The sequence below is a fragment of the Engystomops pustulosus genome, chromosome 3, assembly GCF_040894005.1.
Source record: "Engystomops pustulosus chromosome 3, aEngPut4.maternal, whole genome shotgun sequence".
In the NCBI taxonomy this organism is placed as follows: Eukaryota; Metazoa; Chordata; class Amphibia; order Anura; family Leptodactylidae; genus Engystomops; species Engystomops pustulosus.
In genome coordinates this window covers 191,254,480-191,279,447 of record NC_092413.1, presented here as the reverse complement: position 1 = coordinate 191,279,447, position 24,968 = coordinate 191,254,480, and the positions used below count along the sequence as shown (strand labels likewise).

Genomic DNA, 24,968 nt, shown 5'->3' with positions numbered 1-24,968 from the left:
GGCTGCAATATACATACTGCTCACCAAATGCGGCATTAACCAATTACCTGCTGCTGCCAAAGAGGTATACTGTTATAGATTCCAAGCAAATTCTCAACATACTGCAATACTGTATTATTTTAGTATATGGTGGGAAAGATCAGACCTCCAAAGAGTAAAGCACCCTTGGGGATCTTAAAAACAGTTAAAAAAAGGAAAACAGCCCCCAATATGGTAGCAATGAAGATATTATCACGTGCCTCAATAATGACATACGGAAGCGGCATGGAATATGAAAAAAAAGCCCTCATACAACTTTGTAACCGAAAAAGTTTAAAAAATTTAAGACAGGGAGTAAAAAATTGAAACGCAAAAAATTTTAAACTATATGGTCCTTAAAGGGTTTAAATAAGAAAGTCTATGAAAATGTAATTTATGTAGGATATGATAATTTAGTTACACCATGGGTGTCCCCATGTTTCTTTACATAATTTACACAAATTTACACAATATTAACAAAAAGACAACATACACAATGTTTAAAGTTCATTGCTTAGTTGGCCCAAGAATTTCTTCATATGTGGACGGACAGTAAGTTTTATAGAGATGTTCTGCTAACACATTGCTACCACGTACCACAGATATTTTTCCATTATTCATGTAGTTCCATAAATGCAATCCATAGGAGTTTTCAAAAGTAGGTAATTTATTCCAAACCTCGTAATACCTTCTCCATGCCGGGTAAGAGATAGGGTAAAACCGCTGAGGGTTTAAGATGTCGATTGTTCCACACATAGCATCTTCCTTATCATTAAATCTTGGTAGATCACAAAAAGTTTTTATCACACGGGTAAAAAGAATTGGACCTTGTTGTCCCCATATTTGGCTGTTATAATTTTGTACAAAGCCATCCATACATTTCTGGGTGAAAAGATGATGAGGAGAGAATCCAAAAACACCATTGCTGGAGGATTGAGAATTTTCTTCAGCGATGAAGTTCTGCTTAGGAATGGTTCTAATAGAGATGACATCTGTATCCAAATATATGCCACCATATTTCCAGATCAGAACTAATCTGCAGCCATCAGCACTGACATGAGTCCAGTAACTCTGCTGCTGCGGATTAATCTGAAAGTCAAAATGAAAACATATCACTGACCGCCAACTGAATTATATACTGAGGTGTATAGCGCAGAAACAGAAGAACTTCATAACATGAGTTTTCATGGCTAAGCAGCTACATCCCAGGTATCACATCTACAATGAGAACATACCTCACAACTTTTGCGCTAGAGAAAGAGGGACAAAAAGCCCCTGACCTTATTGGCCCCCAGATAGTATCATACCCCCTTCCTGTGGCCAACCCCCCCCCTCAACAACCCATATAATACCCCCTAATGCAACTTAGAAACATATAATACCCATCTTTAAATTGTATCCTCCCTTCACTTTGGTGGCCTCCTGTCTTCCTCCATCTTTCCTCATATAGTGGCCGCCTCTCCTCCTATATCTCCCCTCATATAGTGGCCTCCTCCATCTTCCCTTATATAGTGGCCTCCTGTCCTCCATCTCCCTTCATATTGTAGCCCACTCGCTAGAGGTGCACAGTAGGGACCAGGGGAGGCCGGTTCAGCTACTGCTACCTCCACTCATCTCTGCCGTTCCCCGGGCAGGGACTAGGAGATGGGACAAGCCAGGACATTCTCCCTACCACCCGAGATTTGCTATGTGCAAATTGTCCAATGTACTTCTTTATAAGACAGATTGATGGATGAATATGGGTTTGGAGAAAACTATTACAATCTTACCTGCCTGACAGAATTATGCAAACTGTAGAGTTTGGTGGGGAAAAGTGTTGTGAGTTTTTTTTCTCAGGGGTTGAACTCTTAGTTTTGGGAAAAATTTCAAATTTGTAGCAACCAAGCCTCTTGTAGACTTTTGGCCACATACTGTGCTGGCTATGGTCAGTGAAAATTGTGTGTGTTAGATTAGAGTTTGGTCAGAGTGTGTTCAGAGTTAATTCAGAGTTCAGTCCGAGTTCTATGAAACAATAAGTTTTTTTTTGTAGCCTTAAACAACTTTCAGCTGTGTCAGATTTTCTTTACTCTCGGCTAATTCCTGGAGATTGGTTAAGGAAAAACTGACCACACTCGTTTTTAGCCTAGTGAATTCAATTTTTTCTTGAAAACCCTGTATCCTCACCTGATCCACTAACCTAGCAACTCAGTGTGAACTGTGGCCTGTTTTTAACCTTTTGTACCCCCAAGTTGAGCCAGAGACCAGTATATCCCTGTGTACCCTTAGCCTGTCTGGAACCTTGGGTTCTAAGAAACCTACCTGGAACCTGTACCCTGAACCTGTCTGGAACTTGTGAACTCTGAACCTATTTGGATATCTGTGTACCCTGAACCTGCCTGGAACCCTGTGTACAGTGAACCTGTTCAGAATCCTGTTTATCTTGAATCTGTAGAGAACCATGTTTACCTCAAACCTTGTTTATCTGCTTTGACAGAAAAAAAATGTCTTTATTTAAAACCTTCACAGATATATAATACTATAGTAATAGTAATATCAAAGGTCACCACCTACATTAAAATTAGCTGATACATTCGTTTCCCCCTGCACATCACACACACTGCTAAGGCCATGGAAGTCTGATGTGTATATGTTCACATTTACTAAATGACTACTAGGACAAATATTGTTTTTGCTGTACTTTACCTTTGAGTACCATGACTGAAGTGGTGTGTCAGTAAATAATTCCTCAAACTTCAAGGGGAAGAAGTAAACATTACTCAGGGATGAGAGCGTTGGGAAAAGTCTCTTTAGTTCTTCAGTGTTGGTATCATTCAATCCTTTCATGAAGAAGGCCACTGGTCGGTCTTTGTAGACTCGAGCTGCTGACTCTACAGCACATAAAACTAATGGAGGAAGTTTCATTCGATCCGTTGATTCCAAAAATATGATCCCGTTACCTTCTTTTAATACTTCAGAAGGCGTCCTGAGAGGAGGAGTATTTGTGGTTTTCATTGACACATTTTCCTCTACACTTGACACTTCTGTATTATTTGACCACCCATTTATAAAGTTAAACACTTTTCCCTTTATTATAAATCCTTGTAATTGATTTCCTACTGAGGTTAAAAATGTACGTTGAGTAGAATAAAAGAAGCCGAGGGTGACCATCAGAAGCAAGAAGGCTGCTATCCTTATTGAGTTTAACATTTCTGCAGCATATGTTGTCCAACTGCAAAACAATAGGTAATATTCCTTAAAGAACTTTATAGTAGTCACAGATTGATCAACTTAAATAAACATAATACAACCAGTGACATTTTTATGTTTTAGGATCAGAATATGAATAGCCTAGTAATAGTTATGTCATCATTATAAGATTTAGTTTTGTCTGACTCCAGGGACCCCTGCTGATCATTTGTTTACAGGAGGTTCAGGCTTTGTCCAATTCACCTACCGGGGATTCAGTTGAAATGCCCCTACAAAGTAGGACCCTTAAGAAACCACACAATGGCCCCACCGACCCAGACCCAATCAGCAGGTGTTCTGAGAGCCTACAACCCAACTGATATCATTGACCTACAATATCTTAACTAGAGATGAGCGAACATACTCGTCCGAGCTTGATGCTCGTTCAAGCATTAGCGTACTCGAAACTGCTCGTTGCTCGGACGAATACTTCGCCCGCTCGAGAAAATGGCATCTCCCGCCGTTGTGATTTTTTGGGGCCAGAAACAGAGCCAATCACAAGAGAGGAGACTCTGCACTCCACCCAGCATGACGTGATACCCTTACACGTCGATAGCAGTGGTTGGCTGGCCAGATCAGGTGACCCTGGAATAGACTAGCCTCTGCCCGCGCTGCTCGGATCCTTCTCTGTCTGGATGCCGCTAGGGAGTGAGCTGCTGCTGGTCAGGGAAAGCGTTAGGGTGTTATATTAGAATAGTGTTAGGCAGGAGTGATTCTACAAGAACCCAACAGCCCTTCTTAGGGCTACAATAACGTTTTATTTTACTTTTTTTTTGTTTGCCTGTGGCTGGGCTTGCTGGCATTAGCAGTGCAGCTAGTACCATATTGTGAGTAATTTGCAGGGAGACTGTTGTGTTTAGCTCTTAGTGACACACATATCCACCTCAAACACCGAAAAAGGGACAATTTATTAGGGGTTTGATTAGAATTAGGCAGAGTCTGCTGATTTATTTTTTTTTACCTTTATTTCTTTTTATAGCTCAAATTCATCTTGCAAAGCAGTGTGCTTTCAGTGTAGGCTAGAAAATAGCCATAGGAGAGCCCCAACGGCTTACTTAGGCCTACAATAGCGTTATATTTTCCTTTTTTTTGTTTGCTTGTGGCTGGGCTTGTTGGCACTAGTAGTGCAGCTAGTACCATATTGTGAGTAATTTGCAGGGAGACTTGCTACCATTGTGTTTAGCTCTTAGTGACACACATATCCACCTCAAACACCGAAGTGGGACAATTTATTAGGGGTTTGATTAGAATTAGGCAGAGTCTGCTGATTTATTTTTTTTTACCTTTATTTCTTTTTATAGCTCAAAGTCATCTTGCAAAGCAGTGTGCTTTCAGTGTAGGCTAGAAAATAGCCATAGGAGAACCGCAACGGCTTACTTAGGCCTACAATGGCGTTATATTTTCCTTTTTTTTGTTTGCTTGTGGCTGGGCTTGCTGGCATTAGTAGTGCAGCTAGTACCATATTGTGAGTAATTTGCAGGGAGACTTGCTACCGTTGTGTTTAGCTCTTAGTGACACGCATATCCACCTTAAACACCGAAGTGGGACAATTTATTAGGGGTTTGATTAGTCTGCTGATTTAATTTTTTTACCTTTATTTCTTTTTATAACTCAAAGTCATCAGGCACAGCACAAAATCCAGTTGTGTGCTGTCAGTGTAGTTTAGAAACTAGCCATAGCAATAGGATAGCATCGTTTTGTTTAAAAAAAAAATTAAAATAAAAATAAATAAACACACAAATTTTTTTTTTAAAGTTTACACTTTAATTTGGAAAATGTTTAACCCGAGGGCTAGGGGTAGAGGACAAGGGTGTGGACGTGGGCGTCCAACTACTGCAGGGGTCGGAGGCCGTGGTCCTGGGCGGGGTGAGACACCACCTGCTGATGAAGGAGCAGGGGAACGCCGCAGAGCTACACTCCCTAGGTTCATGTCTCAAGTTACTGGGACTCGTGGTAGAGCACTGTTGAGGCCAGAACAGTGCGAAGAGGTGATGTCGTGGATTGCGGACAATGCTTCTAGCCATTTGTCCACCAGTCAGTCTTCCACGCAGTCCACCCATGTCACCGAAATCAGCACTCCTCCAGCTCCTCCACCTCAGCCTCCTTCCCCCAGTCTGCCCCCTCCCAGCAAAATTTGGCATTTGAACCGGCATACCCTGAGGAACTGTTTTCTGGACCCTTCCCACAGTCACAAACCACTTGTCCAGTTGCTGCTGAGCTATTTTCCGATGCCCAGGTTTTCCACCGGTCGCAGTCTGTGGGTGATGATGACATTATTGACGTAGTGGAAGAAGTGTGTAAAGAGGTGTCAGACGATGAGGAGACACGGTTGTCAGACAGTGGTGAAGTTGTTGTCAGGGCAGGAAGTCCGAGGGGGGAGCAGACTGAGGGATCGGAGGATGATGAGGTGACAGACCCAAGCTGGGTTGATAGGCCGGGTGAACACAGTGCTTCTGAGACGGAGGCGAGTCCTATAGCAGAACAGGTTGGAAGAGGCAGTGGTGGGGCAAGATGGAGAGGCAGGGCCAGAGCTGGTGCATCAGCGCCAAATGTTTCACGTAGTCAAGTTCCCGTGGTGAGGGCTAGATTTTCAGAAGTCTGGAGGTTCTTTAAAGAAACACCGGATGACCGACGGACTGTGGTGTGCAACCTGTGCCAAACCAGGATCAGCAGGGGTTCCACAACTACTAGCTTAACTACCACCAGTATGCGCAGGCATATGAATGCTAAACACCCCACTCAATGGCACCAAGCCCGTTCACCTCCGGCCGGGCACGCCACTGCTCCTTCCCCTGTGTCATCTGCTAGTCAGCCCCCTGCCCAGGACCCCGGCCTAAACACCTCCCGTGCGAAAACCCCATCTTAGCCTCCACGATCCTCCACAGCATCCACCAGCGTTCAGCTCTCCATACCCCAGACGCTGGAGCGCAAAAGGAAGTATAGCGCAACCCACCCACACGCCCAAGCCCTCAATGTCCACATCTCCAAGTTGCTTAGCCTGGAGATGCTGCCCTATAGGCTGGTAGAGACCGAGGCCTTTCGAAACCTCATGGCGGCGGCCGCCCCTCGGTATTCGGTCCGCAGCCGCCACTACTTTTCCCGATGTGCCGTCCCAGCCCTGCACAAGCACGTGTCAGAGAACATCATCTGTGCCCTGACCAACGCCGTTTCTGACAAGGTCCACCTGACCACGGACACGTGGACGAGTGCTGCCGGCAGGGCCACTATATATCGCCGACGGCACATTGGGTTAACTTGGTGGAGGCTGGGACCGAGTCTAACCCTGGGGCTGGTCATATATTGCCGACGCCGAGGATTGCGGGGCCTACGGCCGTAACCTGGTGGCGGCTCTGCAACTCGGCAGACTGACACGTGCCATGCCTGGCCCATGTGTTAAATCTCATAGTTCAGCGTTTCCTCAAGACATACCCCAATCCATCTGATTTGCTCAGAAAGGTGCGCCGCATCTTTGCGCATTTCAGGAAGTCCAGCACAGATGCTGCCACTCTCAGGGCAGCGCAGCGCCGCCTCCAACTGCCCGCTCACCGACTGTTGTGCGACGTGCCCACGAGGTGGAATTCAACATTAACCATGTTATCCAGAGTTTACCAGCAGCGCAGAGCGATTGTAGACTGCCAGATGTCAACTTCCACCAGAACTGGTAGTCAGGTCAGTCAGCTTCCTCAAGTCTACAATGAGGAGTGGACGTGGATGTCTGATATCTGTCAGGTGCTGAGTAACTTTGAGGAGTCAACACAGATGGTCAGTGGCGATGCCGCCATCATCAGCCTCACCATCCTGCTGCTTGGCCTGTTGAAAAACTCTCTGGTCAGCATGAAGTCGGAAGCTTTGCGCTCGTCACAAGAGACGTGGAAAGAAGATTCCCTTGTTGATAGCCAAAGCACCCTTAAGTCTGTTTCTTAGCGCATATCGGAGGAGGTGGAGGAGGATGAGGAGGAAGAGGAGTAGAATGTTATCGAGACAGAAGAGGGGACCATTGTTCAGTCCTTCACTGTTCAGCGTGTATGGGCAGAAGAAGAGGAGTTGGAGGAGTTGGAGGAGGAGGAAATGGGCAGTCTGGTCAGTGAGGGGAGTGAATTCTTGCGCGTTGGGACTCTGGCGCATATGGCAGATTTCATGCTAGGCTGCCTATCCCGTGACCCTCGCGTTCAAAGAATTTATTCCAGCACCGATTACTGGGTATTCACTCTCCTGGACCCACGGTACAAGCAAAATCTTTCCACTCTCATCCCTGGAGAGGAAAGGAGTGTGAGAATGCATGAATACCAGCAGGCCCTGGTGCACAAGCTGAAACAGTATTTCCCTTCTGACAGCGCTAGCGGCAGAGTGCGTAGTTCTGCGGGACAAGTAGCGAGGGAGAGTAGGCGAGCAGGCAGCTTGTCCAGCACTGGCAAGGGTACGCTTTACAAGGCTTTTGCCAGCTTTATGTCACCCCAGCAAGACACTGTCACCTGTCCCCAGTCTCGGCAGAGTAGGGCTGATCTTTACAGAAAGATGGTGAGGGAGTACGTAGCTGACCATACCATCGTCCTAAATGATCACACAGCTCCCTACAACTACTGGGTTTCAAAGCTGGACATGTGGCACGAACTGGCGCTGTACGCCTTGGAGGTTCTTGCCTGCCCTGCCGCTAGCATGTTGTCTGAGTGGGTTTTCAGTGCAGCTGGTGACATCATCACCGATAAGCGTACACGCCTGTCGACTGACAGCGCTGACAGGCTGACGCTTATCAAGATGAATAAAGCCTGGATTTCTCCGGATTTTTATTCTCCACCAGGTGAAAGAAGCTCAACCTGAATAATGTATGCACTCCTCCTCCTCATTGTCCTCCTTCTCCTCCTCTTTGTACACTAAAGCAGAGGAAACTGGTTGTTTTTTGCCAGGGCCAACTGGCTCTAGCTATAGTACTCTATGTATTTAATTTGTCTGGAGGGCCACCTACCCGGTCCTCTGTTTTAAGCAATTTTTGGGAGTGCCACATACAGGCACTCAATCTATTTTATTTTTCTGGAGGACCACCTACCTGCTCCTCTGGTTTGAAAACTTTTTTGGACTGCCACATACAGGCACTCAATTAATTTAATTTTTCTGGAGGACCACCTACCTGCTCCTCTGGTTTGAAAACTTTTTTGGACTGCCACATACAGGCACTATCCAAATTAAATTTTCTCCATAGCAGCCTCCACATGTCGTCTTCTTAGCTGGCTCCACACGTTGTCTCCATTGCTACCTCCACACGTCATCGCAATAGCTGTGTCAGGTTCGCTGGAGAGAATGCTGGTACTTCTGGTTCTTCTGGTGGTGCTAGCAGTGTTCTCCAACCTCCAGCGCGTGTCCGCACAAACTCCTCCTCTCGTCCCGGGCAGCGGCTGCTAAGATCTCGCGCTGTCTAGGAGTTGTGTTCTGAACTGCTGACTTGTGGTACCTCTGCATGGTGCCTGCTATTGTGCTTGGTTATTCTGCACCATGAGGGGTTACTTCTCAGTAGTTGTCCAGCTCCTATCAGGTTCTGGAAGTGGGGTTCTGGCTGCATAAATTGCAGCCTCACTAGTCACCTGTGCCAGTGTTTGAAATCCCTTCTCCACTCGCTCAGCATTAGGTTTGACTTGCTCTGTATCTGTATCTGTATCGTTGTTGACCTCGGCTCGTTTTTGACATTGACTCTTTGCCTACTGATTTTGCTATTGACGTACCCTCTCGTTGTGACTCCGGCTAGTTAACCATTCTTTTGTGTTTTATGTTTGTCAGTCTGTGTGTGTTTCCCTTCCCACACTTAGCAGTGTATTTCGAGTCTTCAAGTAGTCGCCCCACGGTTTAGCATGGGGGGGCTATAGGAAGGGACAGGGGTTGGGTCAAGCTCAGGGCACACTATCCCCTGTCTTTTGTGTTACCCAATCCTAACAGAAACACTGGCCACACATAGGTCTGCATCCTGTATCCGACCTGCTACATTCTCTCCTCCCATGGAGCCTTTGTCAGCTGTGGTCGCTCGGGTCCAGACCCTAACTCAGCTTGTTCAGGATCTAGCTTCCCGTCTCCAAATTCAGGAATCTATGCAGGTTCCACGGCAGACACCACCGCAGGATCCACTGCCACCCGAGCCTGAACCTAAGGTTCCTCTCCCTGACTTGTTTTTTGGTGACCGTAAGAAATTTTTTTCATTTCGGGAGGGCTGTAAACTTTATTTTTCTTTACGTCCTCGTTCTTCGGGCACAGAGACTCAAAGGGTGGGCGTGGTAATTTCCCTGTTGCGTGGAGATCCGCAAAATTGGGCCTTTTCTCTACCACCTGACTCTCCATCCCGTTCTTCTCTTGACGCTTTTTTTTCTGCTTTAGGCCAGATTTATGACGAACCTGACTGCCGAGCACTGGCAGTTTCCCACCTTAGATCTCTGTGTCAGGGAAAACGGACAGCAGAAGATTATTGTGCCCAGTTCAGACAGTATGTGACTGACTCGCAATGGAACGACTGTGCCCTAAAAGACCAATTTATGTCCGGACTGTCAGACCGAGTACAGGACTTAGTCTTAGCTTATGCCGAGCCTCAGACATTAGATGATGCTATGACTCTGGTCATCCGAGTTGATCGTCGCCTAAGATCCAGGCGATCACCTCGGGTGTCCTCTGACTGTCAGCCAGCGGCCAGTCTGTCTCCAGGTAATCCAGAATGGGAATCCATGGAGCTGGATAGCATCTCTCCTGCACAGCGGAAGCAACATCGAATAAGACGCCGTCTTTGTTTCTGCTGTGAAAGTCCTGATCATCAGATACACACCTGTTCCAAGAGGCAGCAGCAGGAAAACTTCCGCTCCTAAGCAGTAGTCGGGGGGACTGCTTAGGAGCTCAGGTACTCCCAATTGTGTCTAGAATGTATTTACCTTGTACGGTTAAGTTTTAGTCTGTTTCCTGCACTGGTTGCGCCTTTTTGTATTCAGGTGCTGCATCTAATTAATTGATTATAATTTTGTCTCTCAGTTTTGCATGTCATTGATTCCTTTGTCCACTCCTATCCAGATGTCGGGTGCGGATTTGACCCCTCTACAGGCAGGGTTGATTAAATTCCAAACCCCACAGATAAAACTTATGGTAGGAGCTATGCATGTAGAATGGCGTTCTTTCCTAGTTATGGAAAACTTGTCTGAAAATGTCATTCTGGGTCTACCCTGGCTCCGGATCCATAATCCGGTAATTAATTGGGAAACTCTGGAGCTGGTTCACTGGGGTCCTCACTGTAAGGATCACCTGACCAGAGTTTCATTATGTACAGTGGTGGCCGAAGATCAGAGTCTTCCAGGTTTTCTCTCTGATTACTCAGATGTGTTTTCAAAACCCTTGTCCCAAGTCCTTTCTCCTCACAGGGAGTTTGATTGTAAAATTGACCTTCTTCCTGATGCTAGATTACCTAAGGGTCGTATATATAACCTGTCGGTACCAGAACGGGAGGCACTGAAGAGTTATATTGATGAGAGTTTGACAATCGGACATATCCATCCCTCTGACTCGCCCACTGGGGCCGGGTTCTTTTTTGTTGAGAAAAAAGATGGTGGTTTACGGCCGTGAATTGATTTCCGAGAATTAAATAAGATAACGGTAAAAAACTCAGGTCCTCTCCCCTTGATCCCGGATCTCTTAAATCAGGTTTCTGGGGCCCAAGTTTTCTCTAAATTAGATCTCAGAGGGGCTTATAACCTGATTCGGATCCGAGAAGGGGATGAGTGGCAAACCGCATTTAATACACATTTGGGACACTTTGAATACCTGGTTATGCCCTTTGGTTTGAGTAATGCCCCAGCGGTTTTTCAAGGGTTTATGAACTCCATCTTTCATGATTACATCGGTGTGTTTATGGTGGTGTATCTAGACGATATCTTGATTTTCTCTCCTGATATGGTTTCTCACCAGCAACATCTCCGTCAAGTACTTACCAGGTTACGCAAAAACCATCTCTTCGCTAAACTGGAAAAGTGTGATCCTCTGTGATCCTCTGATGTACAGATGGATCCGAGTAAGGTTCAGGCGCTCACGGACTGGGTTCGGCCTACCAATCTTAAGGCCTTACAACGTTTTTTGGGTTTCGCTAACTATTATCGGAAATTTATTAAGAACTTTTCCGTGATCGCCAAACCCCTCACGGATCTAACTCGTAAGGGTGCTGATCCAAACAATTGGTCCCCTGCCGCTTGCTCTGCGTTTGAAACTTTAAAAGCGGCATTCTCGTCAGCCCCAGTTTTGGTTCAACCTGACCTCTCTCAGCCATTTGTTGTAGAGGTAGATGCCTCCGAGGTTGGAGTAGGTGCAGTGTTGTCTCAGGGGTCCTCCACTCTCACCAGACTCAGACCCTGTGCATATTTCTCTAGAAAGTTTTCTTCTTGTGAGAGGAATTATGATATTGGTAATCGAGAGCTCCTTGCCATTAAGTGGGCATTTGAAGTCTGGCGACACTTTTTGGAGGGAGCTCTTCATCCGATAACTGTGCTCACGGATCATAAGAACTTAGTATATTTGGATACTGCTAAGCGCTTGAACTCGCGTCAGGCTAGGTGGGCCTTGTTTTTCTCTCGCTTTAATTTTGTGGTCACCTACCGACCGGGGTCAAAAAATGTGAAGGCTGATGCCTTGTCCCACAGCTTCGGGACTCCTGAGCTTCCAGAGACTACGGACAGTAATATTTTGTCTCCAGGTGTTGTGTTGGCAGCTGTCTCCTCCCACCTCTCCTCTCAAATTTTAGCAGGACAAAAATCTGCACCTAAAGACCTTCCGGAAGGCAAATTATTTGTTCCTCTTTCTTGTCGTTTGAGAGTGTTGGAGGAGACGCATTGCTCAGTATTGGCAGGTCATCCGGGAATGTGGAGTACCTTGGATCTCTTAAAGAGAAGTTACTGGTGGCCTCACATGAATAATGATGTGCACGCATTTGTCCAAGCCTGTCACGTCTGTGCGCAAGGAAAGACTCCCAGGAGACGTCCTGAGGGGCCTCTTCTTCCGCTTCCAGTTCCCACCAGGCCATGGTCTAACGTGTCTATGGATTTTGTCACTGATCTGCCAGCATCTCAAGGGTATACTGTGATTTGGTTGGTAGTGGACCGTTTCTCTAAGATGGGACACTTTGTTCCATTAAAAAAGTTACCTTCAGCTGAGGAGTTGGCTGAATTGTTTATACAGAATATTGTACGCCTCCATGGTATACCAGATGATATTGTGTCAGATAGGGGCGTTCAATTTGTTTCCAAATTTTGGCGAGCATTTTGTTCTAAACTGGAAGTTAATTTGTCATTCTCGTCGGCATTTCACCCTGAGTCTAATGGTCAGTCCGAGAGAATGAATCAGGAGATGATTCAATATCTGCGACTCTTTGTCTCGGACAGTCAGGACCAGTGGGTGAAATTCCTTCCGTTGGCAGAATTTGCTATTAATAATCACTGTAGTTCTTCCACTCAGGTTTCTCCCTTTTTCTGTAATTATGGTTTTCATCCTCGTTTCTCCTTTTCATCTGTGCCTGTCTCTAATATTCCTCGGGCGGAAGCTATTACATCCAAGTTGCGCACGCTCTGGTCACAAGTTCAGCAAAATATTCAGAGGGCACAAAATTCTATGGTCCAATAGGCTCAGAGAAGGCGCACTAACTCCGATACGTTTGTGGTGGGGGATAAAGTATGGTTATCCACAAAAAATCTTAAATTTAAGGTCCCCTCTTTGAAGTTTGCGCCCAGGTTCGTTGGTCCTTTTGTTGTTACTCAAATTGTTAACCCGGTTTCCTTCAAGGTTATTCTTCCAGCAGGGTGGCGGGTTCATAACACCTTCCATAAGAGTCTCCCGAAGCGCTATGCTGAGCCTGTTTTGCCTCTTCCTGACCCTCCTCCTCCATCTAGTGTGGAGGGGAATCTGGAGTTTGAGGTGGAAAAGGTCTTGAATTCCAGATGGGTAGGTAACTCCCTGCAGTACCTGGTCCACTGGAAAGGTTTTGGTCCTGAGGATAGATCTTGGTTTCCGGTTAGAGATGTTCATGCTCCGCGGTTACTCAGGTTGTTTCATCAGGCCTATCCTCAGAAGCCATCTTTGAGATCTAGGGGTACTGTCAGGTTCGCTGGAGAGAATGCTGGTACTTCTGGTTCTTCTGGTGGTGCTAGCAGTGTTCTCCAACCTCCAGCGTGTGTCCGCACAAACTCCTCCTCTCGTCCCGGGCAGCGGCTGCTAAGATCTCGCGCTGTCTAGGAGTTGTGTTCTGAACTGCTGACTTGTGGTACCTCTGCATGGTGCCTGCTATTGTGCTTGGTTATTCTGCACCATGAGGGGTTAATTCTCAGTAGTTGTCCAGCTCCTATCAGGTTCTGGAGGTGGGGTTCTGGCTGCATAAATTGCAGCCTCATTAGTCACCTGTGCCAGTGTTTGAAATCCCTTCTCGCTCAGCATTAGGTTTGACTTGCTCTGTATCTGTATCTGCATCGTTGTTGACCTCGGCTTGTTTTTGACATTGACTCTTTGCCTACTGATTTTGCTATTGACGTACCCTCTCGTTGTGACTCCGGCTAGTTAACCATTCTTTTGTGTTTTATGTTTGTCAGTCTGTGTGTGTTTCCCTTCCCACACTTAGCAGTGTATTTCGAGTCTTCAAGTAGTCGCCCCACGGTTTAGCGTGGGGGGGCTATAGGAAGGGACAGGGGTTGGGTCAAGCTCAGGGCACACTATCCCCTGTCTTTTGTGTTACCCAATCCTAACAAGCTGCCTCCAAAAGTCGTCCATATAGCTGCCTCCATACATGCTCTCCTTATCAAACGAACTGTGTCAGGCAGAATTTTGGGTTGTTTTCATGGCTTCCACATCAAACTTGTTAACTTTGTCGCCACCCTGCTGTGTTATCCACAAAATATACTGGCAAACTTTTATAATTTACCGATATTATTTCAGCGCTTCTTGCGCATCTGTTTACATTCCCCTCACCCGCCATATCCCAAACTTATAAGAACGCTACTACACTTGATCTTATACAAAAGGTTCTTAGAAGTGTTGTTTGGGGAGTAGCCGAGAGACAGGGCTTGGATAGGCGAAAGCTCACCTGGCAGCAGAGTGCCAGCTCCATCCCAAGATCCAACTAACATAGTTTTAACTGCAGCACCTTTAATCTACTACTAGTTCACTGCCTCCATACATGGTCCCCTTATCAAACGAGCTGTGTCAGGCAGAATTATCAGGTGTTTCACCAGATACATAGTGGAACTCGGCCCATCTGTCACCGCCATGCTGCAACCTGAAGTTGCAATCATAGCAGCGCAATATGAATGCCCCATACTGTCACTCTTAATCATGGAAGTCGTCTCCATGGCTGCCTCCACATGTCGTCCCTTTATCAAAAGAGCTGTGTCAGGCTCATTTTTCGGGTGTTTCACCAGATACGTTATGAAACTTGGTCACTATGTCGCCACCATGCTGTGTTATCGACTAAATATATCGTCAACCTTTTGTTCACACAGGAAATCATTTCAGCGCTTCTTGCTCACCTCCTTTGTTGAAGCCTGAGTCCATTTAGGGTATGTCGCCATGGCACTCTCTAGCCTGCCGCTATTGCCGTTGCCTCTGCATGCCGTCCCCTATAGTGTCAGGGTCAATTATTGCATGTTTTAGATGCTATCTAGCCTCATTCGGTCACTCTGTCATGGCCATGCTGTTGCCCATAATTTTGGCATAATGGTGCGATTAAGCAGCCTCAGAGGCATCCATGCATGCTGCCCCTGCTGTTTCCTGTCCATTTCCGTGGTGTTTCCATCCTTTTCTGAGGTTCCCAGGTGTTTGGCCAAGCTTCCCTGTGCAGAGCCTTGGTCCCCTTGAAAAATGCTCGAGTCTCCCATTGACTTAAATGGGGCTCGTTATTCAAGACGAGCACTCGAGCATCGGGAAAAAGTTCGTCTCGAATAACGAGTACCCGAGCATTTTAGTGCTCGCTCATCTCTAATCTTAACCCCTTTTCTACTCACGTATTCTCCACATTAATGCCTAGGCTATTTCTTTCTTCTTTTTTTTTGCTGTAATGGTGATGTAGTGTAAAAAAAAGTATTAAAAAAGAAATAAATGTGAAATTTAAATCCACCCCTTTCCCTAGAGCTTATGTAAAAATAAATAAACAAATAAAATCAAAAGCATGTTACATATTGCCATGTCCCAAAAGTTCTTATCTATGTCCGAAATGCCACTTTTTTGCCATTTAGCAACACATAAGAAATGGAATAAAAAGTGATCAAAAGGTCATATGTCTTATTGAGTGCCTTACACCAAAATATGAAAAAGTGATTGGTGTCATAACACAATAAAAATCTTTGGACAAATGGTTTTAATTTTTTTAAATGATTTAATGTATAATAGATATACATTTGGTATCCCCTTCCCCTTTTGAGATTACAGAAATGGGCACAAATGTGTTTTTTTTTATACAATTTAATTGCATTTTACATTTTTTTCCCCTGCCTAGTAACCGAAAGGGAATATGAAATGCCATCACTGGGAAATAAAAATGTTTTGGCACACGTTTGTGTCACATTTATGATGTATTAGCATTTACGTGGCATTTGCTTGGTTTTCACTTTGCATTAGAATTTTCGTGGTATTTATGTTGCATTTCCATTTATGTCTTGCTAGTATCGCTTTTGCGTTTATGTCTGTGTGGTGTTTGCATTTGCATGGCGTTTGTCTTTACATTTACAGTACATGGTGTTTACACTGTTTCATTTACATGATGTATACAATGAGCTTATTTACTAAGGGTCTGCTGCCACACTTTCATCAGATTTTCTGATGTTTTCGGGATCACAATTCGATTTTGGCACAGCTGGGCTGGCTTTCATGCGACAGAAATCGGGGGCCGTACCATCGGACGATCCGACTGATTCGGACTGAGCGCGGGATTTAATTTTCAAATTGTGTCACAAGAGCAAGCACTTACATCCACCAGGAAGAAGAAGGTGAACTCTGTCAGACCTGAGCGGGGAAGCGACACTTGCAGGATATCAGGCCCACAATATTAGTGAATCGCGGCACAGTGCATTTCGGTCGGACAAGGCACTTTCAGGGAACGCATTGGGGGTCATTTACTAAGGGCTCGAATCGGGATTTTCCGACGTGGTTCCCGAATATTACCGTTTTTCCCTGAATTGACCCAGGTTTTTGGCGCACGCGATCAGATTGTGGCGCATCGGCGCCAACATGCACGTGACGAAAATCAGAGGCGTGGCCATCGGCTGTGTTTTTAAAAAAAAATGTGTCACTTTACACGCACTTACCTGCACCCAGCCTAGCTTGGTGAACTCCGGCGGACTTCAGCGCAGCAGCGACACCTGGTGGATATCGAGTGCACTACCTTAGTGAATCGCCGGAAGACACGAATCAGCATCGGAGAATCCGCCGCTGGATGGCGAATGGACCGGGTAAGTAAATCTGCCCCATTGTGTTTATATTGCACTTGCATCACATTTGCATTTACATTGAGTTTAAATTTACATGACATTTACTTTGCATCTGTGTTTACAGTGTATTTGTTATTAGACTGGGGGAGATTTATTAATCTTTCATTTTCACTTAAAATCTGTCTGCACCCCATTTATAAAGTGTTTTAGACAGTTGTTTGGCTTTCCTGCGACTAGGCGCATGGCCTAAGCAAAGGGGTGTGGCACACGCCAAAAAAGTCTGTGTGCCATAAATACTCCTGACCTTACAGAACTGTTTCCTAACTTTCTGGCGTATAGTCATCGAACTAATAGGAGGTGCAGAGTAGGACTAGACAGTCTTATACTAGGACAGATATATCATCCAGCATTAGACACTTTTATAAATATGGTGCTGAATAAGACTGTCTAGTCTGTCTCTGCACTGTCTAACCTTAGGCCACTGTGTTCATTCACGTTTCTATTGTGTAAACACAATGTTGACTAAATTTTAGCAGAATGTTAACACAATGTATAAACACAGCATCTACATGAGCATGGAGAGATCACACACTGTTTGCCACTGATTGGACAGTATGAGAGAAGATTAGCATAACACATGCCTCCACCTCTAGCCACAACTCTTCCTCTCTGACCAAACAATCACTGGGACTGATATCTCCGCAACCATGAGGACTAGGAAGAAAATTCAAAGTGCCTCCGAATCTGTGTAGCCACCCTACAGAATAGTATGCTAATCTCCACATGTGTGAAATGGTGAAAGCTCCTCTATAATGGCTGCCTCAAAACCTGAAAAACCGGTGATTAGATGTTAAGGCTGGTCTATCAATATCCCAATCTAATAGAACATTGAAAATAAGTAAAATAATAAATAAATACAAAACAGAGATATGACTTATAAGATATGAAAATGTAAAGCTTATAAGAGAAATCTGTTACCGTTGTCTCCAGTCCTTAGACAGTTTGTACATTTTTTGCTTGCTTTTGTTTTTTAAAGACTTTTTAACTTTAAAAAAGTTCACCTAGCTAACTTTGTGAATTTTGCCCCCTTTCTTATGAAGGGGGAATTATTTTAAGTGAAATATCCTTTGAAGTGAATGACAAAAACTGTAATTACTTCAGGACTAAATGTACTTGTTCGTGAGAAGGAATACTAGAGAAATGTCGTCAGACAAGCTGCAATATGGAATGCTGAAATGTTAATAAGGGACATAGAGGTGGAAGGAAAAGTTTTCTTCTCTACAAAAAGTACACGTAGTATTCATGTAAAATCATGAATAATTTCATAAAAACCAGAATGTTTCATCCTTTTACTGTTGGCCAATATTAATCTATAGAAATCTCATCTCCAGCTACGCAGATGTGAATAACAGTATTAAAAATCTAAAAAGGAAATCCTAAATATAATCTACTTGCTACAAATTCTAATTAGAAGAGTGTATAATATGTATTTTTATGGTAACATTGTAAAAAAAATGTGAAAGACCCCAATTTTTAACAGATGACTGCAGTATCTAATAACACCCTTGTAAGGTCGCAAACCACTGCACAGCTTTGCGTGGCCTCGGCTTCGCTTTTCATATGGTAAAGAGAGAAGGACTCTTGTATGTCATGTAAGGGGGTTAATAATTCATAATTGCAATAATTCATTAATAATTCCAACAATTTTATTTAGTGCATTTTTATAAAATATTTGCTCTCACTATAAATAATTTTAGACCTACATATAAGATGAATAATGACATATAGTTTGAAGAAAATACATATAATATTACAATACAAACTGACTAAAATATAGACAATACATAAAATACATATATTACAATACAAACTGACTAAAATATAGACAATACATAAAATATACATGCAGACAATAATAACAAATCATGTGATATCTTGTCTATCGTACCGACCAGTGACGTTCCCTGCACAGATGTGTTGCCTCTCGTCTACCCTTCGTACTATGTGTAGCTTCACATACTGGTAGTCATATTTTTCGGTGTTTGCATTCAGGTCATCAGTCACTATATAGGACCTGTCTCGATTGGCTATAACATACATACCATAGGGAAATGATGTGACCTAAAAGAATGTGCTTTGTTTACACAAATAAGGTAAAGGGAACTATTTTAAATAAAATCTTGCTGTTTTGGGTATTGGTGTGTAGACGTTGTCAGTAAAATGTCACATGAGGGTGTGTACAAGACGCTTGAACTGTGAATCTGTGAACTGTGAAACAGGTAATCTATAAACATAGAAACTAGTGGAACTAGTGAAGTGTGTAGACTCGCAGAATGTTCCCCACCCTGTGGGCGAGTATAGAAGAGCTTTTCCCATTGTCTTATTAATTATATGATTAAATTCTTTTCCTAAACTGTCTTTTTAAGATTATGACTAAATGTGACAGTGACCTCTGTCAGAGATGGGTATGGGGGAGGGGGAGGATAACAGGTATGACCAGGCGATGACTGACTGGGGTGTACACCTGAGTGTGAGTAGAAAAGCTGCCTACCACTACTAACTAAAATAAAACACCATACACAGCAGAAATCTTTGGAACGGTGATGGTCACAGTTTTATTGAAAACATCTTTAATACACTTCTGTAAAAGATAAAATAATTAATAACACATGAAATACAACAATTTTTAAGGCAAGGTCCATGGCAAACCAGATTCCCAGTGGCATCTTAAATATCAATTGTGAAATATAGTATATGACTCTCTTATACCATACACCGTTGGTCATGCCTATAGTTCCGCCAGCCGCCAACCACAGCAGGTCGTAGCATGCCCAGGGCATGCCGCACTGCATTAAAGATATCCCACTCAGTGTTGCACCGCACCTGTAGGGTAAAAAGCACAGAGGAGACTCTGTGTGCTTAATCCACCATGTCTCCCCCGATAGCAGGCCCCGGAACCTGCCCTACATTGCTAACTGGGGGCCCGAAAACAGCCTGCACCCTGCCAGCAACATCTAACCCGCCCCTCCACTGACCTGCTGATGCAGCAACCATCCTAGGGGGTAGTCCCTTTCCTGCCCCCTCCTCTGCATCATCATCCTGCTGGTCTGCCACCCGCCTGGCGCCCAGCGCCGTTCTCCTTTTCCCCTCACTCACCACAGGCCTGGTGATCGGGGCCTCTCGCTGCTCCTATTCAGATTCAGGCGCCTCTGGTGATGTCATCTGGCCCCTCTGAGGGGAAGTAGAGGGTCTGAGGCACTCAGATGGCCGCGACCTTCAAGCCCTCATCGAACTCCTAGGTGATTCCAGCTCCGCTCCCACACCCCTCATTGTGGCCATCTGAGCCTAGATCCATCCACAGCCTGCTGCCTCATCTAGCCTCCAGATCAACCATACTCTAAACACTACAACAATCTACACAGCTTACTTAACACAAAACATTACTACCGGCGTTCCCTCCTAAACCCCTTATATAACCCCCTTTAAAACTCCATCCCCACATTCAATTCCCCCTATCACCTCACACTAAGCTCCAACCACCCTCAAACTCCAACCCCCTTCCTCAACCCCTTCAGCCCCAGCCTGTCATGTCTGCACTTCTACCAGCTTCCAGCATGTTCTGTGCTCCCAGACCTTGTTATAGAAGTTATCAGAAGTTGCTGGTTTTGGAATTATGTAGGTGGAAACCAAAAGCATCTAAAAGTGACCCCATCTACTTTTTCTTAAAAGACCAGAATTGAATCGGACTCTGTAGGGATATTAATGTGTGCAGATATTAAGACCAAATATTGTAATTCATGCAATATTTATTATTCATTATGTTCATAAATATAATAAAATGTTTTACAAAAGAATCCTCCTACCTATAAAAAGGCAAACATTTTAAACAAGGTTTTGGAAATACGGACAGTCACCAAAAAGATGAAATTGGGTTAAAAAGGTTGTTCTCTTTTCTGTTATGTTCTACTGTTTAAAATCTTAATAAAATTTCATATAAAAAAAATGAGATTGTCCAACGTTTATAAAAATTTAGCAGCCAAGCTGGGTAGGTCTTTAAAAAAAAAAAAAAAAGTACTTACCAGCTCTGGGTCTCCTGGTGTCCCGTCTAATACAGCACTGGGGACGGATGGGCGTGCCAGGCTGGCCTGAAGTTGCCCCATGAGAGGTTTTATTACAATTGTACATCAGCCTAGTCCTGTGCCCTGTGACACTTAGGCTGTCAGATATATCAGGTGTGTCACGGGTGCCCCTGCGATCCATGTAGCCGATCGCGGGTACACCGGTGCTCTGCTATGTGGGGTGTTCCCCCGGCCCGTACTTACCTCTCCAGGCTCCAGGCTGTGGTCCCGTCCAGGCTGCACACCTCCTTTGACTATGTAGTGGTGGGAGGGTCATGGTTCAAATCAAGCACTGGAACACTAGGAAGTGTTTTTTGAAGGCAGAGTTACTGCATGATTGCAGAGTTGTAAAACATGCCATTTGCACCTTTTTGATCTTGTTTGAACAGTATTTTGTGACATTTTTCATGCACACTCCAGTTTTAAAGTGGATAGATGGATGAGCTTATACCCCTTTGTCTCTATTCTCTGTCTCTGCGCCGGCTATAAAGTTTAAAAAGTGTTTTAAACCGCAATACAGCGGTTTAAAACACTAACAAAAATAAGCCCCGGCACCAGCTCACCCTGAGCTGGTGCTCGGTATTTCCATCTGAAACCTGCCACTTCAAGTGGTAGGTTTCCTTTAACAAAGGGAGCGCAACACACCTCTGTCAGACTTTGCATGATAAATCTGACACACTGTCCGACTGAGCAACAGAATTTTGTGTTGCATGAAGAATAGTGCAGCAGCGACACAAATCTGGCTCAGACACTTCTTAAAGGGCACCTACCACCACAAATCTACCTATAAAGGTAGATTGGGTGGTAGGTGGATCAATAAGGGCTATCCTCACGTCCCCACACTTTTTTGATAACTTTTATTACATATATATTCAAATTTTACTTATGCGGCTACTGGGGCGTGGAGTAGCCGCATCTGAGGTTACACGAGGCGGCTACTCCATGCCCCGGTAGCCTCTTTTCCCCTCCTACTCACCCATCTTCGGCGCGCAGCTCCGCGTAGCTGCGCGCCCTCGCCCGGCGATCCTGCCGTCTGCACATGCGCAGAAGAGCAGGCCCGCGCCTGCGCGGTAACTGCTCCGAAACAGGCGCGGGCCTGCTCTTCTGCGCATGCGCAGATGACAGGATCGCCGGACGAGGGAGCGCAGCTACGCGGAGCTGCGCGCCGAAGATGGGTGAGTAGGAGGGGAAAAGAGGCTACCGGGGCATGGAGTAGCCGCCTCGTGTAACCTCAGATGCGGCTACTCCACGCCCCAGTAGCCGCATAAGTAAAATTTGAATATATATGTAATAAAAGTTATCAAAAAAGTGTGGGGACGTGAGGATTAGCCCTTAAAAGGGCTATCCTCACGTCCCATTGATCCACCTACCACCCAATCTACCTTTATAGGTAGATTTGTGGTGGTAGGTTCCCTTTAAATACCTGTGCAAGAAGTTTGCACATAAAAGAACAAGCAAAGTCTGGCAGAAAACTAGCACACGGTCCTTAGTAAATGTGTGCCCTACTATGTCAGTGTGCCATCCGCAAAAAAATCTATAGTGCAAAAACAAAAACAACTTTTTTGTGCATGTATCCATATTCTGCAAATCAATACACTGTATCATGTAAACTGCATGATGTGAGTCACTATTGATAAATGTATTTATCTTTTGGATTTTATGGTCATTTATCTCAAACTGCAATGGGTAATAGCAAAACAACAAACATTACATTACATTACATTGTATTTAGACTTGCACTTTGTGTGCCAGTTGTCAGGATTTGAAGTGGAGTCCTTTGGCCTTTCTGGTCAGCTCTCCACCACTGTGCTATGTGGCCTGATTGTTTATACCTGTCTTTTTTGTTGTTAGTGTTTTTACATTACCAGATGGTGTTTTAGGTCTCAGCTGTGCTAATTTGTGTAATCCTATCAGGAGTGGCCGGGCTCCATTTAATGCTGGTTTTGTCATTCAGTATTTGCTAGATATTGTTGTATCTCCAGCTTCTCCCTCGCTCTGTTCTGTAGAAATATCTATACTTCCTAGTATCTTGTTACTTTGTCTGTGGTGAGAGATTCTGATTCTGAGACTCTAGTATCCTTCAGTCCTTTCCCCTACTTTCTGGATAGGTCTTCGTGATCAGAGAGAGAGAGAGGTTGTCTAGTCCGGGGAAGCTGACCATCAAACGCAGGGAGGGACTATCTGAGTTATAGAGTAAGGCTACATTCACACTACAGTATGGGGGACGTATATACGGCCGACGTATATGCGGCCGATATACGTCCCCCATACACTTCTATGGGCTCACGGCGCCCTACGGGAGCGGTACGGTGCAGCACACGTGCAGCACCGTACCGCTCCGTAGCCCGGGAAAAGATAGGACACGTCCTATCTTTTCCTGTATTACGGCGCCGTGGCCATATATCGCTATGGAGAGGGGCGGGGGTGAGCTGCGCTCACCTCCTCCTCCTCTCCCCGCGCTGCCGTGTGCCCGCCGTGCTACGGTGCGGCGGGCTCACGGCAGTGTGCATGTAGCCTAAGGGATAGTTTCCCCTTCCCTGTTTCCCTAAATATTGCTGCTCTCTCTACATGGTTTCCTGCATCTGTGTAAACTATGACACCAATCTTAATAACTGGAACACTTTTCACAGGACTCGTGTACCAGAATTGAAATATGCACCAGGTCTGGACTGATGTAGACTTTAGATTTACTTATCTATCCCCTATATATAATCCATCTACTGTATCTATCTCTCATATTTATTTATCTCCCATCATCTAACTTTATATAATCTACTTTATATTTTTATATTTATCTTCTATCATCAATCTCCCTATCATTGTCATGTTCTCGCGACCCATATCTTAGGTCGCGGCCTCACCCGTACCCCTCTGTGTAAGCCGGCACGGCGGTCGCACTTCTTACTGCTCCCCGCTCCTTATTCCGGACCTCAGGTCGTGCGCGTGCGTCCTTGTTTCCTATGGCGCGCATGCGCCTGCTTCAGAAAATTCCCAAAATTCTATATAAACTTACCACTGATCCTGACAATCATCTGTCTATCCCCTATAACATTCTCCTACAGTCCCATATTACAGGTACTTACCTACTACTGTGTGTAATACAAAGTGTTATTAATGTGCAGGGCTAAAGGAGCCTCTTACTGACTTTGACTGTTCATAAAATAGTTTTATTTTGAGGCCCCACTTTTAGTTCTGCCCAGGGCTCCACTTTTTCTTAAACCAGCCCTGCATGTAGATATAGGCTATAACCTGTGCCAGTTTTTTGGTCCAGTTATAGTAACTTTGGCCACATTTCTTTAAAAGTCCTGAATGGTGCAAATTCATGGAGTGCTCCAAGAAATGAGACGTTTTCATAACTTCCATTTATTTATTTATGATCAATACTGTAAAAAGAGCAACAATTTTGTTGCATGTAAATTCATACTGGAGGGTATTTTCACATAAAGGGTAAATGTATATTTGTATATTTGTTCCTCTTGTTCTTACCTTTTTGAGCTGTTTTTGGATTTGCACTTTTTGTTGTCCCTTCTTCATGCGTTTTTCTGAAGCTACTGGTTTTCCTACTTTGAGCCTAATTCATCATTAACCCATTAACGCCACTGCCCTTTTTCATTTTTGTGTTTCCATTTTTTGCTCCCCACCCTCAAAAATCCCTAACTTTTTTATATTTCAGTATTGGAACTGTAAAGGAGCTTGTTTTCTACAAACAAACAAATTCCCATACCTATTGACAGAACGTAATATTCCATGCAGAAAAAAATTCCAAATGTGGTAAAATTGGTGAAAAAACACATTTGCATCATTTTCTTGTGGGCCTTCTTTTTACAACTTTAAGTATGCACTCCAAATGACAACACAAATTTATTCTTTCATTCTGTACGATCAGAGTGATACCCAAGTTGTGTAGTTTCAGCAAGCTTTTCATACATTTAAAAAATAACTCACAGACCGTTACAGATGCTGCCTAAAGACAGGCCGGGGAGATTGAGATAAACTCCTGGCTGTCTTGGCAATCGATTGTCGCACCCCGATGATTTCATAGGGCGCACAGATCGGATTGAAAATGGCAGCACCCAGGTGGTGCCTACATTTAAATGACCCAGGTACATTTGTCAGCGGCATTTAAATGGTTAACAACCACAAACAGTGCTAGCGGTGTTAGCGACGGGTGAGTATGAAGAGGGTTCAGCCTGTG

General features: G+C 44.6%; 1 protein-coding gene across 2 annotated transcripts; it reads right to left on the bottom strand.

The window, feature by feature from the left end:
- Positions 1 to 289: 289 nt before the first annotated feature.
- LOC140120678 (alpha-1,4-N-acetylglucosaminyltransferase-like) lies at positions 290 to 18,712 on the bottom strand. Of its 2 annotated transcripts, none has more exons than XM_072139637.1 (3): positions 18,608 to 18,712; positions 2,701 to 3,226; positions 290 to 1,107 (listed from the first exon to the last, which is right to left on the bottom strand). In XM_072139637.1, exons 2-3 carry the CDS (start codon positions 3,202 to 3,204, stop codon positions 526 to 528), a joined length of 1,086 nt encoding a protein of 361 aa, XP_071995738.1. In that variant the 5' UTR covers positions 3,205 to 3,226; positions 18,608 to 18,712; the 3' UTR covers positions 290 to 525. The 2 variants fall into 2 exon arrangements, with proteins under 2 accessions (XP_071995738.1, XP_071995739.1); XM_072139638.1 differs by having other exon boundaries at positions 18,604 to 18,705.
- Positions 18,713 to 24,968: the final 6,256 nt, after the last annotated feature.